This window comes from Mizuhopecten yessoensis, unplaced genomic scaffold (genome assembly GCF_002113885.1).
Source record: "Mizuhopecten yessoensis strain PY_sf001 unplaced genomic scaffold, ASM211388v2 scaffold716291, whole genome shotgun sequence".
NCBI lineage: Eukaryota > Metazoa > Mollusca > Bivalvia > Pectinida > Pectinidae > Mizuhopecten > Mizuhopecten yessoensis.
The window spans coordinates 277,242-297,584 of record NW_018480043.1 but is presented as its reverse complement, the minus strand read 5'-3'; the positions used below and the strand labels follow the sequence as shown (position 1 = coordinate 297,584).

The following is a 20,343-nucleotide window of genomic DNA, read 5'->3' as shown; positions in this document are numbered from 1 at the left end:
TTATTGTACTAGATGTAGATATTGTACTACAGGATATTGTACTAGATATGCAGTACTCGTTTATGTTAAGGAAAACATGCAGTTAGGATAGATCACTCTTAGTGTACATGGTTTTAATCACACAATTATATACCAAGGATAGAAACAGTGACCGTAGATTGTCCAAGCGTAGTCTGAACTATCTCTGGTAGAACACTATGCGTACGTATTAAATGGACTCGTCTAAGAAAATGCTAACATCGTTTCTACGAAACCTCTTTTGTGAACTGAAACAAATTGAATTGCGTGTTTATAAACTATTTTATTTTCCTAAATTGGAACATAACATTGTTATCTGCACACAGTTCTGCCCTTTCGTTCTGCTTATTCCTTTTTGCTGCTTCAAATATGTTTACTCTTAATGTCAAGATAAACCAAATGTATTTCTTTTGTACATCTGAAAGCGCAAACTTAACAATTCCGTAAAAAATGATATTTCATTAAATTACTTTAATTTCCTGATTTGATGATACCTTATTATTGTTACCGATGCAAAATGTGTTTATTTCACAACATTCTATCAAGGTGTTATTGTGGCACATGGCAGACAATTTACTGGATCTGCTGGTTTGGAACTCTTTGTGATTTGCGAAGCTTGGCATGATAATTTAGGGCAAACTCACGAGGTGATATGATTCATACATTCATGTAAACATAACAAGTCAATCAATCCTGTCTGTAAGCATTCGTAACATTCCTTAATGTGCTATTATTTCATCCAGTCCGACACTCTCCTGTCCTGGTAATATGTGATGGTTCGCGTGAAGTCATACGTCGTAGGTACTTACGTACTTACGATCTTATTCAAAATTGAAAGAAAAAATGATACAAGTCATTTTGAAGAATGACTTTTAATATTTTGTTCTTAATAACACATCTAAATCAAAACTAAAGTCATATTTCAAAACTCAAAGTTGCATTACAAGTATACAAACTAACATCTTCTGGTTTTTTTTATTAAGGGCAGGAGATCTCTGACTTATAACTTCTATATTGAAAGCGTAATACAGAGCCTTACCCCAAACATTTTCTTTACGTTTTTAAAATGTTCACTTAGTAATACTACCAGCATTATATTTCAACTGCATTGTTAGTAACGCCTTGTTGGTAAGAAACTGACAACATAAAATAGCGATCACATACTGGTCTTCGCCAGCAATTTCTGATCAATTAGTGAGGTTTTGATAATGCAACAGAAATGTAAAATTTCTGTGGCATTATCATAAACTCACTAATTGATCAGAAATGGCGATATTTAATAGCGATTAAAGACTCCTCCTCGTCAGTTATAGCAGTTCCATTATTGTTGGCTCAATTATTGGTAAGATTGAAAACCAGTAATAGATTCCACAGTTACGTCAGTTTATTACGTTGTATACTCATATCAAGGTTACCTAAATATCGCGCTATATCAAACACATTGGACTCCTAACCTTTACCAATCACTGTTTTTTTCCCTACAGTTGTAATGTGTCAGCTACCCCAAAGGGTTAAGATATAAAATTATTTTATAAATACGGGCTTTCGCTGAGTATAGGGAGTTAAATGTCACTTGGTTATCTAATTAAAAGCCTGTCTGAAGTATTGTAAGTTTAAATGTCACGGTATCTAGGAATGCCCTAAGTATCAGGAATTTACATATCACTTGTATCTCTGCTCCAGGAACTGTGCCTGCATTCATAAAACTGTTCTCGTGATCAAATTGAGATTCTGTGCTCTTGCTCAATTTCTTGTTCCAGTGATCAATAAATAAAATATTACATCGGAAGAATTCATGAAGAGACTTCGAACAGAAAGCTGTTTAAAATGTTTGTAATATTTTGACAGTGATTTAAGCGAGTAAAAATGAAGCTGGTTCGAGCACAGATTCCATGCTTGCGCATGAGCAAGGTTCCATGAATACAGGTCCTATTCTAAGTTTCCATACTCAAAAAGATTCTCCTGAGTATCAGGTACGTGCATACCTCAGTTGTTTCCCCTCTAAAAGTAATTGCCGTGTGTATCAGGAGTTTGCGTCTCACAGTGGTTTCTCTACTTAAAAAGATTGCAGTGTGTATCAGGAGTTTGAATCTCACAGTTGTTTCTCTACTATAAAAGATTGTAGTATGTATTAGGAGTTTGAATCTCACAGTTGTTTCTCTACTCAAAGTGATTGCAGTGTGTATCAGGAGTTTCCATCTCACAGTTGGTTCCCTACTCAAAGTGATTGTAGTGTGTATCAGTAGTATGCACTTCAATTTTGTTTCTCTACTCAAAGTGATTGTAGTGTGTATGAGGAGTTTACATCTCACAGTTGTTTCTCTACTTAAAGTGATTGTAGTGTGTATCAGGAGTGTATATCTCACAGTTGTTTCACTACTCAAAGTGATTGTAGTGTGTATCAGGAATTTACATCTCACAGTTGTTTCTCTACTCAAAGTGATTGTAGTGTGTATCAGTAGTATGCATTTCAATTTTGTTTCTCTACTCAAAGTGATTGTAGTGTGTATGAGGAGTTTACATCTCACAGTTGTTTCACTACTTTAAGTGATTGTAGTGTGTATCAGGAGTGTATATCTCACAGTTGGTTCCCTACTCAAAGTGATTGTAGTGTGTATCAGGAGTTGCATCTCACAGTTGTTTCGCTACTCAAAGTGATTGTAGTGTGTATCAGGAGTTTGCATCTCACAGTTGTTTCTCTACACCTAAAGTGAGTGTAGTATGTATCAGGAGTTTCCATCTCACAGTTGGTTATCTACTCAAAGTGATTGTAGTGTGTATCAGGAATTTACATCTCACAGTTGTTTCTCTACCTAAAGTGAGTGTAGTGTGTATCAGGAGTTTGCATCTCACAGTTGTTTCTCTACACCTAAAGTGAGTGTAGTGTGTATCAGGAGTTTACCTCTGACAGTTGTTTTTCTACACTTAAAGTGAGTGTAGTGTGTATCAGGAGTTTGCATCTCACAGTTGTTTCTCTACACCTAAAGTGAGTGTAGTGTGTATCAGGAATTTACATCTCACAGTTGTTTCTCTACCTAAAGTGATTGTAGTGTGTATCAGGAATTTACATCTCACAGTTGGTTATCTACTCAAAGTGATTGTAGTGTGTATCAGGAATTTACATCTCACAGTTGGTTATCTACTCAAAGTGATTGTAGTGTGTATCAGGAATTTACATCTCACAGTTGGTTATCTACTCAAAGTGATTGTAGTGTGTATCAGGAATTTACATCTCACAGTTGGTTATCTACTCAAAGTGATTGTAGTGTGTATCAGGAATTTACATCTCACAGTTGGTTATCTACTCAAAGTGATTGTAGTGTGTATCAGGAATTTACATCTCACAGTTGGTTATCTACTCAAAGTGATTGTAGTGTGTATCAGGAATTTACATCTCACAGTTGGTTATCTACTCAAAGTGATTGTAGTGTGTATCAGGAATTTACATCTCACAGTTGGTTATCTACTCAAAGTGATTGTAGTGTGTATCAGGAATTTACATCTCACAGTTGGTTATCTACTCAAAGTGATTGTAGTGTGTATCAGGAATTTGCATCTCACAGTTGTTTCTCTACCTAAAGTGAGTGTAGTGTGTATCAGGAGTTTACATCTCACAGTTGTTTCTCTACTCAAAGTGATTGTAGTGTGTATCAGGAGTTTACATCTCACAGTTGTTTCTCTACTCAAAGTGATTGTAGTGTGTATCAGGAGTTTACATCTCACAGTTGTTTCTCTACTCAAAGTGATTGTAGTGTGTATCAGGAGTTTACATCTCACAGTTGTTTCTCTACCTAAAGTGAGTGTAGTGTGTATCAGGAGTTTACATCTCACAGTTGTTTCTCTACTCAAAGTGATTGTAGTGTGTATCAGGAGTTTACATCTCACAGTTGTTTCTCTACTCAAAGTGATTGTAGTGTGTATCAGGAGTTTACATCTCACAGTTGTTTCTCTACTCAAAGTGATTGTAGTGTGTATCAGGAGTTTACATCTCACAGTTGTTTCTCTACTCAAAGTGATTGTAGTGTGTATCAGGAGTTTACATCTCACAGTTGTTTCTCTACCTAAAGTGAGTGTAGTGTGTATCAGGAGTTTACATCTCACAGTTGTTTCTCTACTCAAAGTGATTGTAGTGTGTATCAGGAGTTTACATCTCACAGTTGTTTCTCTACTCAAAGTGATTGTAGTGTGTATCAGGAGTTTACATCTCACAGTTGTTTCTCTACTCAAAGTGATTGTAGTGTGTATCAGGAGTTTACATCTCACAGTTGTTTCTCTACTCAAAGTGATTGTAGTGTGTATCAGGAGTTTACATCTCACAGTTGTTTCTCTACCTAAAGTGAGTGTAGTGTGTATCAGGAGTTTACATCTCACAGTTGTTTCTCTACTCAAAGTGATTGTAGTGTGTATCAGGAGTTTACATCTCACAGTTGTTTCTCTACTCAAAGTGATTGTAGTGTGTATCAGGAGTTTACATCTCACAGTTGTTTCTCTACTCAAAGTGATTGTAGTGTGTATCAGGAGTTTACATCTCACAGTTGTTTCTCTACTCAAAGTGATTGTAGTGTGTATCAGGAGTTTACATCTCACAGTTGTTTCTCTACCCAAAGTGAGTGTAGTGTGTATCAGGAGTTTACATCTCACAGTTGTTTCTCTACTCAAAGTGATTGTAGTGTGTATCAGGAGTTTACATCTCACAGTTGTTTCTCTACTCAAAGTGATTGTAGTGTGTATCAGGAGTTTACATCTCACAGTTGTTTCTCTACTCAAAGTGATTGTAGTGTGTATCAGGAGTTTACATCTCACAGTTGTTTCTCTACCTAAAGTGAGTGTAGTGTGTATCAGGAGTTTACATCTCACAGTTGTTTCTCTACTCAAAGTGATTGTAGTGTGTATCAGGAGTTTACATCTCACAGTTGTTTCTCTACTCAAAGTGATTGTAGTGTGTATCAGGAGTTTACATCTCACAGTTGTTTCTCTACTCAAAGTGATTGTAGTGTGTATCAGGAGTTTACATCTCACAGTTGTTTCTCTACCTAAAGTGAGTGTAGTGTGTATCAGGAGTTTACATCTCACAGTTGTTTCTCTACTCAAAGTGATTGTAGTGTGTATCAGGAGTTTACATCTCACAGTTGTTTCTCTACTCAAAGTGATTGTAGTGTGTATCAGGAGTTTACATCTCACAGTTGTTTCTCTACTCAAAGTGATTGTAGTGTGTATCAGGAGTTTACATCTCACAGTTGTTTCTCTACCTAAAGTGAGTGTAGTGTGTATCAGGAGTTTACATCTCACAGTTGTTTCTCTACTCAAAGTGATTGTAGTGTGTATCAGGAGTTTACATCTCACAGTTGTTTCTCTACTCAAAGTGATTGTAGTGTGTATCAGGAGTTTACATCTCACAGTTGTTTCTCTACTCAAAGTGATTGTAGTGTGTATCAGGAGTTTACATCTCACAGTTGTTTCTCTACCTAAAGTGAGTGTAGTGTGTATCAGGAGTTTACATCTCACAGTTGTTTCTCTACTCAAAGTGATTGTAGTGTGTATCAGGAGTTTACATCTCACAGTTGTTTCTCTACTCAAAGTGATTGTAGTGTGTATCAGGAGTTTACATCTCACAGTTGTTTCTCTACTCAAAGTGATTGTAGTGTGTATCAGGAGTTTACATCTCACAGTTGTTTCTCTACTCAAAGTGATTGTAGTGTGTATCAGGAGTTTACATCTCACAGTTGTTTCTCTACCTAAAGTGAGTGTAGTGTGTATCAGGAGTTTACATCTCACAGTTGTTTCTCTACTCAAAGTGATTGTAGTGTGTATCAGGAGTTTACATCTCACAGTTGTTTCTCTACTCAAAGTGATTGTAGTGTGTATCAGGAGTTTACATCTCACAGTTGTTTCTCTACTCAAAGTGATTGTAGTGTGTATCAGGAGTTTACATCTCACAGTTGTTTCTCTACTCAAAGTGATTGTAGTGTGTATCAGGAGTTTACATCTCACAGTTGTTTCTCTACCTAAAGTGAGTGTAGTGTGTATCAGGAGTTTACATCTCACAGTTGTTTCTCTACTCAAAGTGATTGTAGTGTGTATCAGGAGTTTACATCTCACAGTTGTTTCTCTACTCAAAGTGATTGTAGTGTGTATCAGGAGTTTACATCTCACAGTTGTTTCTCTACTCAAAGTGATTGTAGTGTGTATCAGGAGTTTACATCTCACAGTTGTTTCTCTACTCAAAGTGATTGTAGTGTGTATCAGGAGTTTACATCTCACAGTTGTTTCTCTACCCAAAGTGAGTGTAGTGTGTATCAGGAGTTTACATCTCACAGTTGTTTCTCTACTCAAAGTGATTGTAGTGTGTATCAGGAGTTTACATCTCACAGTTGTTTCTCTACTCAAAGTGATTGTAGTGTGTATCAGGAGTTTACATCTCACAGTTGTTTCTCTACTCAAAGTGATTGTAGTGTGTATCAGGAGTTTACATCTCACAGTTGTTTCTCTACCTAAAGTGAGTGTAGTGTGTATCAGGAGTTTACATCTCACAGTTGTTTCTCTACTCAAAGTGATTGTAGTGTGTATCAGGAGTTTACATCTCACAGTTGTTTCTCTACACCTAAAGTGTCAGGAGTTTGCATCTCACAGTTGTTTCTCTACTCAAAGTGATTGCAGTGTGTATCAGGAGTTTACATCTCACAGTTGTTTCTCTACCTAAAGTGTCAGGAGTTTGCATCTCACAGTTGTTTCTCTACTTAAATAGATTGTTGTGTGTATCAGGAGTTTATATTTCACAGTTGTTTCTCTACTCAAAAAGATTTCTCTAGCTCAGTGCCTCTCCTATGTAGCAAGATGTTCCGAACTTTCCAAACGTTCCGAATAGATCTCCCCTGATGACTTACACTTACTTCACGTAATCAGGATTTCATATCATGAATTTTTGAGGATACGCTTTGGTAATATAACGATCGACATTCTGAAGTGATTTTTATTTTGTTATAATTATTTACTTTTTTTTTTTTCGATAACAGACATGGTTACGGAGTCTGACATCGTTAGTTACAAACAAAATGTCCCGCAGGTACAATAAATGTGCCATGCCATCACCGCCAGTGTTACTCTTCTACTTAACCGTTTTAAAGCCCCATGTTTTATAGCGTTCATTTGTCTCCCCTTTTTATTGTTGTTCAGTTGTGCATTAGGCCATACTTGGTTTAACATATCTGGAGGTTGGTCGTTAAGGTTTCAAAATGGTTCCTTGATTCTTTTTGTAATTTGAATTCAATAAAACATTCATAAAAATCGAGATACGGCCGTCTCGATGTTCCAATTGCATCTGTTTTAGTAACTACATGAGTTTAAGTATATTAAAGGGAGGAAACTGTTTCCAAACCAAACAAACATGATTATTAATCCGGACGTCACGGTCAACCTGGCTCTGTGTGGAACATATTGATTTCTCTATATGGTAGTAAAGTTGATAGAACTTAAAATTACTTAACTTGAAATAACAGAATTGTACACACAAATCATTGTTAACGACCATCGTGGGTCACTAGAATTAAGGTCACGTGTCCTTTTGTCTTCTGTTTATGATACGCTGATGTGATATCGCGGACGTTGGTTAATGATAAATAAAGAAATTCCTCACTGTTCCTATTTATAGAAGTTTAATATACATCATAACGAATGCGCCCATTATAGGCTACACGTTACAACACATTAATCAAGTCCATTACCACGCATGTGGAGACACATATGAAGTGTCGTCCTCTCAGGAGGAAAGTACAGAATAAAGAGATGGTTTGCTTTCAGAGCAGTGGCAGTATAGTGGAGAATGGCGTGATTGAGCGTCAATTAATGCAGCGTTAGGATAATAAATATTTCCAGTAACTCGTAATTTGGAAGTATCATAAAATACTATGTATTTCTATAACTGAGTTAAATATCCACGTATCACACATGTGGACAATAAAACAAGCTATTTTCATAATTCAACAATTTCTAATTTGTGAAAAGAGCTAATAAATTAAATTAAGTAAAGAGCTTCCAGGGAAGGTCGCGTTCGAGAAGGATGTTTGCCGCCAGGGAATGTTGCGTTTGAGAAGGATGTTTGCCACCAGGGAGGGTCGCGTTTGAGAAGGATTATTTGTTTCAAGGAAGGGGCGAGTTTGAAAAGGATTATTTGCTTCAAGGGAAGGTTGCGTTGGGGGAGGGATTAAGTATCCCTAGAGGGTCGTGTCTGGGAAGGATGCTAGTTTCCATAGGGGTTCGCTCAGCGAGGAAGGTTGTAATCTTCTAGAAAGGGTCGCGTTTGGGAACAGTGTTTGCTTTCAAGGAGAGTTGCGATTGGAGAGGGTGTAAGCTTCTGGGGACGGTCGCTTTTAGGGAGGATGGAAGCTTTAAGGAAGCGTTGCGTTATAGTATGATGTGCATGTAGTTTGTAGGATAGCTCGTGCTGATGGAGTTTGTTTACCGTGGAATATTATTCAAGGGAGATGGTATTAGCTTATAAAGATATAGTTTTTCGTCTCAATTTGCGCGTTTTAAGCTCTCTTTCAGTACTTGGTTTAAAACGTTCTTAAATTCTCCTGTCCTGTCCATGCCTCCCCTGAATTTACTGTGTCAACTACTCCTAAAATGATCCTCTAGATTACAAACATTCATCAATCCTCATGTTTCGAATTTTCCTGGATTCTTTATAGTTCCAAACACTCGTAAATCCTAATACTTTTAACTCCCCTTAATTTCCCTGTTCTGAGCGCTCTTTAATGCCTTTGTTTATAGTTCTATTCCATACTTTACATGCTGTTCGGTTTCCTCTCACATCCCCCTCTTTGGACCCCGGAATGAGATGTGTATTGCCACGTACTACAAGATACATTTGTCAACATTACCATTAATTCTAACAAAAAAGGAAAACCGGATCCATTATGGATTCCGGAAGTTGAGAATGACTATTCGTATTCAGTGTTCTTCTACTTAAAATAAGATTGATAACCCGAACAAATCTAAAAGTCATATTTATTTGAGTATAAGATGTCGCCATAATGGTGAAATAGCAGCGCGAAATGTACGAGACAAAAGCCCGCCCAGGAAATCAATGTTTGGCGGAGAGATGCGTTTTATGTGTACAATTGTTCATGTTTAGTTTCTGAGAAATATTTCGATGTGTTCGGAATCATTGACATGCACGATCAGCATATTAAATGTGATTATAAAATATGTCAGGATGCATTGTTTATTCACACAAATGAGGGTGATATAACTTACAGCCATATTTGGACCTAAACTAATGTGTTCAGAGTAATTTTACATGTCTTAGGTGTTTAGATCGGTAAAACACGACACCCCCAATGATCATATATACGAGAAGGGTGGAAAGTGTAGGTCCAAAAATAGCTGTATCAAATTATCAGGTACCTGTGCCCTGTCGTACCTAACTGTTAGTGCTAATATACAATATTTACATGTCTCCCTTATTCAGCTTAGTAAACTCTGACTGCGTATAAATTAGCGTATACGCAGGGAAAAAGGCTCGGTCGATTGATACTTGTTTCAAATATGGCATCGTTCACGCTTCAGCGAGATAATAGTCCAGTGACAACCAATGCTTGGTTCCTTCAACATCTAGATACATATATCCGGGATACACTATGCTGACAAAGTTCTTATTCCATGGATACACATTCAAATATCTTTGGCGAAAACGTAAACAATGGCGGCTTCGCTCCGAAACATTCGACCGCGTCACTCCCTGAGCAGTGTGTCAATGAGCGTACAAGACAACAGTTGTAATGAATACAAATATTCAAAAGGCTTCTCACATTGCTTAATTTAAACTTTAAAAGCTATGAAAGGAAGACAAATAATGTTAGTCACGGTGAATTTTCTTAATTTAATCATATTTTGGTGTAGATTCACTAGGACTATTTTATCATAAAAACCCGGCTACCGTAGTTACCATCGTAGCAACTCGCTTCAACTGTTGGTTTTGCTTATTGTATCATTTAAAACAATTTTTGGATGTAAATATAAGGATTGACCTTCATTTTGACGACGTATACGGTAGTATGAAGGCAGTTGGCAACGCACATATTCTTTATGACGCGCACTATAAAATATGTTCGTTGCTAACTGCATTCATACTAGAGTATACGCCGTCAAAATGAAGGGCAGTCCTTAAATGTATCCAATACCGTTAGATACAAAGTACACAACTAACAGATGTGAATGCTTAGTCACGTGGATAAAGCAATTAATACAACTAAATCAGTTATAATCGCAATCAGGCTTCCATTCAGAGCCGGGTTGTTTTTACTATTTGTATTATCTTTGATGAAACAACTTAAATAAGCTTATCTAGTTTAGAGTTACTTCCCTTGTCAAGGTGGCATCTCTTTTAATGTTTTCTCTCCTTAGGCCTTGTTGCCCAAAAGTTGGGTTTATATATTATTTTTGCATATAGATTTTTTTTTTATTTCCATTTTGAAATATTTCCATTTCGAATTATTACAAATCCGTAAAAGCATATAATAAAGTCTATTTTGGAAGGACTTCTTGTGAGTGGTTATGTGCTATTTTAATTTGATGGTATTATTTACTTTAAGGAATTACCGACTTCATATTTTAGCTTTTTGTTATTTGAATTTCTTTGATAATTCATATCAGTAAATTTATACTCTCTATTCTCAAAGTTGCAAATAGTTTTTCTACAATAAGGTACTAAGTCATATAGGAACATCATGTTACCACTCTATGTGTGACTCTATGTGTGTACGCGATGATGAAGACCTAATCAAAGCTTAACCTATCTTATCTTATATGCAGGGATGGCTCGATTACATGCTGAAGTGGGACCCAAAGAAGTATAACAACATCGACGTTGTCCGGATACCCTACTCAGACGTGTGGAAACCCGACATATTGCTCTATAATAAGTAAGTTCCGTATACGGATATGAGGAAACCTGAACGGTTTCTCTGTAAGTAAGATTTCTATTCAGATGTAAATGAACCTGATATGTTTTAAGCATTGAACTGCTTTCAGTCTGCATTCTTTGTCAATGTAAATGCCATCAGGACAAAGACATACTTAGTGAAGCGTGCTAGCGCTTCATGTTGGATTTGATGTTGTCAATATTAGGACGTTATCACTGACATAGAAATTCTCTATACCAATATTAGGACGTTATCACTGACATAGAAATTCTCTATACCAATATTAGGACGTTATCACTAACATAGAAATTATCTATACCAATATTAGGACGTTATCACTAACATAGAAATTATCTATACCAATATTAGGACGTTATCACTAACATAGAAATTCTCTATACCAATACTAGGATGTTATCACTAACATAGAAATTCTCTATCCCAATATTAGGACGTTATCACTAACACAGAAATTCTCTATACCAATATTAGGACGTTATCACTAACATAGAAAGTCTCTATACCAATATTAGGATGTTATCACTAACACAGAAATGTTCTAAACCAATATTAGGACGTTATCACTAACATAGAAATTCTCTATACCAATATTAGGATGTTATCGATAACATAGAATATATCTATACCAATATTAGGACGTTATCACTAACATAGAAATTCTCTATACCAATATTAGGATGTTATCACTAACATAGAAATTCTCTATACCAATATTAGGACGGTATCACTAACACAGAAATTCTCTATACCAATATTAGGACGTTATCACTAACATAGAAATTCTCTATACCAATATTAGGATGTTATCACTAACACAGAAATGTTCTAAACCAATATTAGGACGTTATCACTAACATAGAAATTCTCTATACCAATATTAGGATGTTATCGATAACATAGAATATCTCTATACCAATATTAGGACGTTATCACTAACACAGAAATTCTCTATACCAATATTAGGACGTTATCACTAACATAGAAATTCTCTATACCAATATTAGGATGTTATCACTAACATAGAAATTCTCTATACCAATATTAGGACGGTATCACTAACATAGAAATTCTCTATACCAATATTAGGACGGTATCACTAACATAGAAATTCTCTATACCAATATTAGGACGGTATCACTAACATAGAAATTCTCTATACCAATATTAGGACGGTATCACTAACATAGAAATTCTCTATACCAATATTAGGACGGTATCACTAACATAGAAATTCTCTATACCAATATTAGGACGGTATCACTAACATAGAAATTCTCTATACCAATATTAGGACGGTATCACTAACATAGAAATTCTCTATACCAATATTAGGACGGTATCACTAACATAGAAATTCTCTATACCAATATTAGGACGGTATCACTAACATAGAAATTCTCTATACCAATATTAGGACGGTATCACTAACATAGAAATTCTCTATACCAATATTAGGACGGTATCACTAACATAGAAATTCTCTATACCAATATTAGGACGGTATCACTAACATAGAAATTCTCTATACCAATATTAGGACGGTATCACTAACATAGAAATTCTCTATACCAATATTAGGACGGTATCACTAACATAAAAATTCTCTATACCAATATTAGGACGGTATCACTAACATAGAAATTCTCTATACCAATATTAGGACGGTATCACTAACATAAAAATTCTCTATACCAATATTAGGACGGTATCACTAACATAGAAATTCTCTATACCAATATTAGGACGGTATCACTAACATAAAAATTCTCTATACCAATATTAGGACGGTATCACTAACATAGAAATTCTCTATACCAATATTAGGACGGTATCACTAACATAAAAATTCTCTATACCAATATTAGGACGGTATCACTAACATAGAAATTCTCTATACCAATATTAGGACGGTATCACTAACATAAAAATTCTCTATACCAATATTAGGACGGTATCACTAACATAGAAATTCTCTATACCAATATTAGGACGGTATCACTAACATAAAAATTCTCTATACCAATATTAGGACGGTATCACTAACATAAAAATTATCTATACCAATATTAGGACGGTATCACTAACATAAAAATTCTCTATACCAATATTAGGACGGTATCACTAACATAGAAATTCTCTATACCAATATTAGGACGGTATCACTAACATAAAAATTCTCTATACCAATATTAGGACGGTATCACTAACATAAAAATTCTCTATACCAATATTAGGACGGTATCACTAACATAAAAATTCTCTATACCAATATTAGGACGGTATCACTAACATAAAAATTCTCTATACCAATATTAGGACGGTATCACTAACATAAAAATTCTCTATACCAATATTAGGACGGTATCACTAACATAAAAATTCTCTATACCAATATTAGGACGGTATCACTAACATAAAAATTCTCTATACCAATATTAGGACGGTATCACTAACATAGAAATTCTCTATACCAATATTAGGACGGTATCACTAACATAAAAATTCTCTATACCAATATTAGGACGGTATCACTAACATAGAAATTCTCTATACCAATATTAGGACGGTATCACTAACATAAAAATTCTCTATACCAATATTAGGACGGTATCACTAACATAGAAATTATCTATACCAATATTAGGACGGTATCACTAACATAAAAATTCTCTATACCAATATTAGGACGGTATCACTAACATAGAAATTCTCTATACCAATATTAGGACGGTATCACTAACATAGAAATTCTCTATACCAATATTAGGACGGTATCACTAACATAAAAATTCTCTATACCAATATTAGGACGGTATCACTAACATAGAAATTCTCTATACCAATATTAGGACGGTATCACTAACATAAAAATTCTCTATACCAATATTAGGACGGTATCACTAACATAGAAATTCTCTATACCAATATTAGGACGGTATCACTAACATAAAAATTCTCTATACCAATATTAGGACGGTATCACTAACATAGAAATTCTCTATACCAATATTAGGACGGTATCACTAACATAAAAATTCTCTATACCAATATTAGGACGGTATCACTAACATAGAAATTCTCTATACCAATATTAGGACGGTATCACTAACATAAAAATTCTCTATACCAATATTAGGACGGTATCACTAACATAGAAATTCTCTATACCAATATTAGGACGGTATCACTAACATAAAAATTCTCTATACCAATATTAGGACGGTATCACTAACATAAAAATTATCTATACCAATATTAGGACGGTATCACTAACATAAAAAATATCTATCCCAATATTAGGACGGTATCACTAACATAAAAATTCTCTATACCAATATTAGGACGGTATCACTAACATAGAAATTCTCTATACCAATATTAGGACGGTATCACTAACATAAAAATTCTCTATACCAATATTAGGACGGTATCACTAACATAGAAATTCTCTATACCAATATTAGGACGGTATCACTAACATAAAAATTCTCTATACCAATATTAGGACGGTATCACTAACATAAAAATTCTCTATACCAATATTAGGACGGTATCACTAACATAAAAATTCTCTATACCAATATTAGGACGGTATCACTAACATAGAAATTCTCTATACCAATATTAGGACGGTATCACTAACATAAAAATTCTCTATACCAATATTAGGACGGTATCACTAACATAGAAATTCTCTATACCAATATTAGGACGGTATCACTAACATAAAAATTCTCTATACCAATATTAGGACGGTATCACTAACATAGAAATTCTCTATACCAATATTAGGACGGTATCACTAACATAAAAATTCTCTATACCAATATTAGGACGGTATCACTAACATAGAAATTCTCTATACCAATATTAGGACGGTATCACTAACATAAAAATTCTCTATACCAATATTAGGACGGTATCACTAACATAGAAATTATCTATACCAATATTAGGACGGTATCACTAACATAAAAATTCTCTATACCAATATTAGGACGGTATCACTAACATAGAAATTCTCTATACCAATATTAGGACGGTATCACTAACATAAAAATTCTCTATACCAATATTAGGACGGTATCACTAACATAGAAATTCTCTATACCAATATTAGGACGGTATCACTAACATAAAAATTCTCTATACCAATATTAGGACGGTATCACTAACATAGAAATTCTCTATACCAATATTAGGACGGTATCACTAACATAAAAATTCTCTATACCAATATTAGGACGGTATCACTAACATAGAAATTCTCTATACCAATATTAGGACGGTATCACTAACATAAAAATTCTCTATACCAATATTAGGACGGTATCACTAACATAGAAATTCTCTATACCAATATTAGGACGGTATCACTAACATAAAAATTCTCTATACCAATATTAGGACGGTATCACTAACATAGAAATTCTCTATACCAATATTAGGACGGTATCACTAACATAAAAATTCTCTATACCAATATTAGGACGGTATCACTAACATAGAAATTCTCTATACCAATATTAGGACGGTATCACTAACATAAAAATTCTCTATACCAATATTAGGACGGTATCACTAACATAGAAATTATCTATACCAATATTAGGACGGTATCACTAACATAAAAATTCTCTTTACCAATATTAGGACGGTATCACTAACATAGAAATTCTCTATACCAATACTAGGATGTTATCACTAACATAGAAATTCTCTATCCCAATATTAGGACGTTATCACTAACACAGAAATTCTCTATACCAATATTAGGACGTTATCACTTACATAGAAAGTCTCTATACCAATATTAGGATGTTATCACTAACACAGAAATGTTCTAAACCAATATTAGAACGTTATCACTAACATAGAAATTCTCTATACCAATATTAGAATGTTATCGATAACATAGAATATATCTATACCAATATTAGGACGTTATCACTAACATAGAAATTATCTATACCAATATTAGGACGGTATCACTTACATAAAAATTCTCTTTACCAATATTAGGACGGTATCACTAACATAGAAATTCTCTATACCAATATTAGGAGGTTATCACTAACAAAAAAAATATCTATACAAATATTAGGACGGTATCACTAACACAGAAATTATCTATACCAATATTAGGACGGTATCACTAACACAGAAATTATCTATACCAATATTAGGACGTTATGACTAACACAGAAATTCTCTATACCAATATTATGTCGGTATCACTAACACAGAAATTCTCTATCCCAATATTAGGACGGTATCACTAACATGGAAATTATCTATACCAATATTAGGATGTTATCACTAACATAGAAATTATCTATACCAATATTAGGACGGTATCACTAACACAGAATTCTCTATATGGACTGTATTTAGCCACACATCAGTACTAACTGAAGGTTCTACGTAACTCTATGGACTAAATTAAACGAAACATCGGTAATAAGTGAAAAGGAAAACGTAATACTGTTGATTTCGTTTCTCGACACAACAGTACTAGGAAATCAGGGTACACACAATGTTTAAATTTCCCAATTTGTAGCAAAATGACAGACCAATGTGAAGGGGTTCATACGCAATGGTTTGAGCAAATTCTAGCAATACGACAGACCTTAGTAAAGGGTATACGCAATGCTATTGGCAAATTTAAACAACATGACAGACCTAAGTGATTGTCAGATTTAAACAACATGACAGACCTAAGTGATTGTCAGATTTAAACAACATGACAGACCTAAGTGAAATGTAGCAACATGACAGACCTAAGTGATTGTCAGATTTAAACAACATGACAGACCTAAGTGATTGTCAGATTTAAACAACATGACAGACCTAAGTGATTGTCAGATTTAAACAACATGACAGACCTAAGTGAAGGGTAGCACCATGACAAACCTAAGTGATTGTCAGATTTAAACAACATGACAGACCTAAGTGATTGTCAGATTTATACAACATGACAGACCTAAGTGAAATGTAGCAACATGGCGAGGACTAAATGAACTGGTACACACGATTGCTGTCGACTACATGTAGCACTAGTGGCTGACTGTTAGAGGGTAGCACCGTGTCGATATATTGTTATCAGCATTGGAACCTGCTCACCGTATTATAGATTGTACGACACCATGGACCAACTGTTGTGCCTGTAAATTGTCTATTTCGCCGACTGAGAATCACAATGGCCATTTTCGAATGTGTTTTAATGAGAAATTTGTGATGCCAAAAAACATTATACCAAAATAGGTTTTAAATCAGCGACGAAATCGTCATTTACCACAAATTGAAGATAGCCACCGAATTGCATTCCCTACTTGAATGGTTGTTTATGTTATTTTTCAAGCATAAACATATAAATTGGTTTTAAATGGAATCATTTACTTGACTCCATCGCAACACAGGCATCGTGGTTGGGGAAATGTGGACAATTTTTACAATTCTATTATGTAAAATGACTGTTGTAAATCAATTTACATCGATATGTAAGTATAACTGTAGTGTGAAATTGTCCGTCTCAGTCGTCAATCATTCCTCTATTTTAAAAAACAATCCTACGGAGGATTGTGAGTATAGAGTATATCACCCACCACGTGGTCCGACTCCACATAAACCGTCTAAATCAGTCTAGTTGGCTGTAATTTAACACACACGTTATATAGGTAACTCGATCTGTACGTGATATATAACCGCGCAATAAAAGAAATTCCATGAAGACTCAATTTACGGATGTTTCATTCAATTTGAGATCTGTTAAATATCTGATATACATGGATGTGTAGATCCATCTGAGTTCAGACAACACCGCAGGAACTTGTCATTTCAACTTCCATTAACTGAAGTACGCGATCGGTCAGACTTTAAACTCATTTTATTCGTGTATGTGTTATGAGGTGACTTATGCAGGCCCCACTGCAGAATCGGGATTATGCTTTGGTGTCTTGGTTGAGGATGTTGAAGAGACGATAATTAAGCTGCTGACTTTATTGTCACACTTGAGATATGTCTTTTCTGTTGACTCTGTCAAACACTCTCCTTTAGTCGGTGTTCTTCCAGCCTCACTTCTTCATAATACCTTACAGCGGTTAAGAGGACGTGAAATCCCAAACATATAACGGTATTGTTTACCATGTATGAGTATATTTTGTTTACACCTGGTGGTAATCCACTTGCATCTCAGGAGTATTTCAGGTCCCTTAGATCCCAATATTGTGTGTGTTAAGACTCGCTATAACTAAGCCACGCCTAGGCGATATAGAGGTATTCATCAAAATGTCCTTATCGATAACAGGTTCCCTACTTAAAACAACTAAATATCAACGTCAGTGTTTCTGTTTTAATAATGACACAGACCAAACTGTACAAAGGTTTTTTTCGGAATTGTGATATATCCTAAAGAATCTGTCTAGAGATTTTTGAACAGTTATAAAACTTTACGTCACCAGTAGGTCTAGCTTTTAATTAGTCAATTTGCCATTCATATCGATTTTGTCTATGCCAATTATCTTGCGTAATCATATTTGCTCTTTCGACTGGAATCAGATGTTTAATTTAACCTTAAGTCCTTCTATCGATGTTGGAGTCTGTTTTCCCAATTTCTGAGAGTTAGTTATTTAACCCAGACGCTATCACTATTTTGGACTTAGGGACTTTATGTAAGCCTGACCTCATTAGGGACTTTATGTTACCCTGACCTCATTAGGGACTTTATGTTACCCTGACCTCATTATGGAATTTACGTTACCCTGGCCTCATTAGTGACTTTATGTTACCCTGACCTCATTAGGGACTTTATGTTACCCTGACCTCATTATGGAGTTTACGTTACCCTGGCCTCATTATGGACTTTAAGTTACCTGACCTCATTATGGAATTTATGTTACCCTGACCTCATTAGGGACTTTATGTTACCCTGACCTCATTATGGACTTTATGTTACCCTGACCTCATTATGGACTTCACGTTACCCTGGCCTCATTATGGACTTTAAGTTACCTGACCTCATTATGGAATTTATGTTACCCTGACCTCATTATGGACTTTAAGTTACCTTGACCTCATTATGGAGTTTATGTTACCCTGACCTCATTATTGACTGTATGTTACCCTGGCCTCATTATGGAATTTAAGTTACCCTGACCTCATTATGGACTTTATGTTACCCTGACCTCATTAGGGACTTTACGTTACCCTGACCTCATTATGGAATTTAAATTACCCTGACCTCATTATGGACTTTATGTTACCCTGACTTCATTAGGGACTTTGTTACCCTGACCTCATTAGGGACTTTATAATACCCTGACCTCATTGGGAGAAATGTTTTCTGGCGAGACAGGCTGTTTTTTGATAAGTGATACCTTAATTACCTTAATGACAGTTTCCAAAAATAACGAAACTTAACCAATTCGTGTTCCAGTATATTTCTGTTTTACTAACATAAAAAAAAAATACTACTGATGCAATTGTGACGTGACCTTTGACCTTTCTGACTTGTATCTATTTTTTTATATTTCAGTGCTGATGTGGGGTCATCGCTATCGTCAGTCAGTACGAATGTTATCGTCACGCCGGACGGCAATGTCACGTGGTTGTCCATGTGGATATTTAAGAGTTCGTGTTCGATGGATGTGCGATACTTCCCTTTCGACGTCCAGAATTGTAGTATGGAATTCGCTTCTTGGACTTTCGATAATATGAAGCTGAAAATGGTGAAAATGGGGGAGAACGGGGATCTAACTAATTATATCCCGAGTTCGGAGTGGGAGCTGATAATGTTTAGTTACAACCTACATCCCGTTAACTTCTCGTGCTGTCCCGTCCCGTATGACTTTATGAAATATTACATCGTGCTGAAGAGACGGCCATTATTCTACCTGTTTAACATGGTGATGCCGTGTATACTGATCACCCTGGTGGCCCTCCTGGGATTCTACATGCCCTCGGACTCGGGCGAGAAAATATCTATGGGGATTACCACGTTGCTGTCCATGACAGTCTTCTTGATGATCGTGGCTGAACGACTGCCTCCTGTGTCAGACGTGGTACCCCTCATAGGTAAGTTAAATTCCTCACATGTAAGCCACGTGAAATATATCCTAGGTAATCACGTGATACCCTCCTAGAAAAATTGTAAGTCACATGGTACTCTACACGGATGACGCAGTTTCGTTACCTTAGGATTATTACTCTGATCTTGTTAATTTATCCCCCCTCGTATGCGGAAGTACCTTACTTTAAGGAAGGTAGTGCTGAGGCATTAGTGCCTTGACTCTACTTTAAAAAGGGGGCCTTTATAAAATTTCCAAGAAGTGTCAGCTGACCTTAAAATAGGCTCCCCGGCCTCTTTTTTAATACCATATCGTGA

The 20,343-nt window shown here is 35.4% G+C and overlaps 1 protein-coding gene across 3 annotated transcripts in view; it reads left to right on the top strand.

Annotated features, from left to right (window-relative positions):
• Positions 1-20,343, top strand: part of LOC110442704 (neuronal acetylcholine receptor subunit alpha-10-like) — a 238,482-nt gene that overhangs the window by 202,010 nt on the left and 16,129 nt on the right. For all 3 annotated transcript variants that reach the window (XM_021486427.1, XM_021486426.1, XM_021486428.1), the window contains 2 exons: positions 10,831-10,940; positions 19,495-20,033. In XM_021486427.1, coding sequence (XP_021342102.1) covers positions 10,831-10,940; positions 19,495-20,033 — 649 coding nt within the window. The remainder of the gene's footprint in view (positions 1-10,830; positions 10,941-19,494; positions 20,034-20,343) is intronic.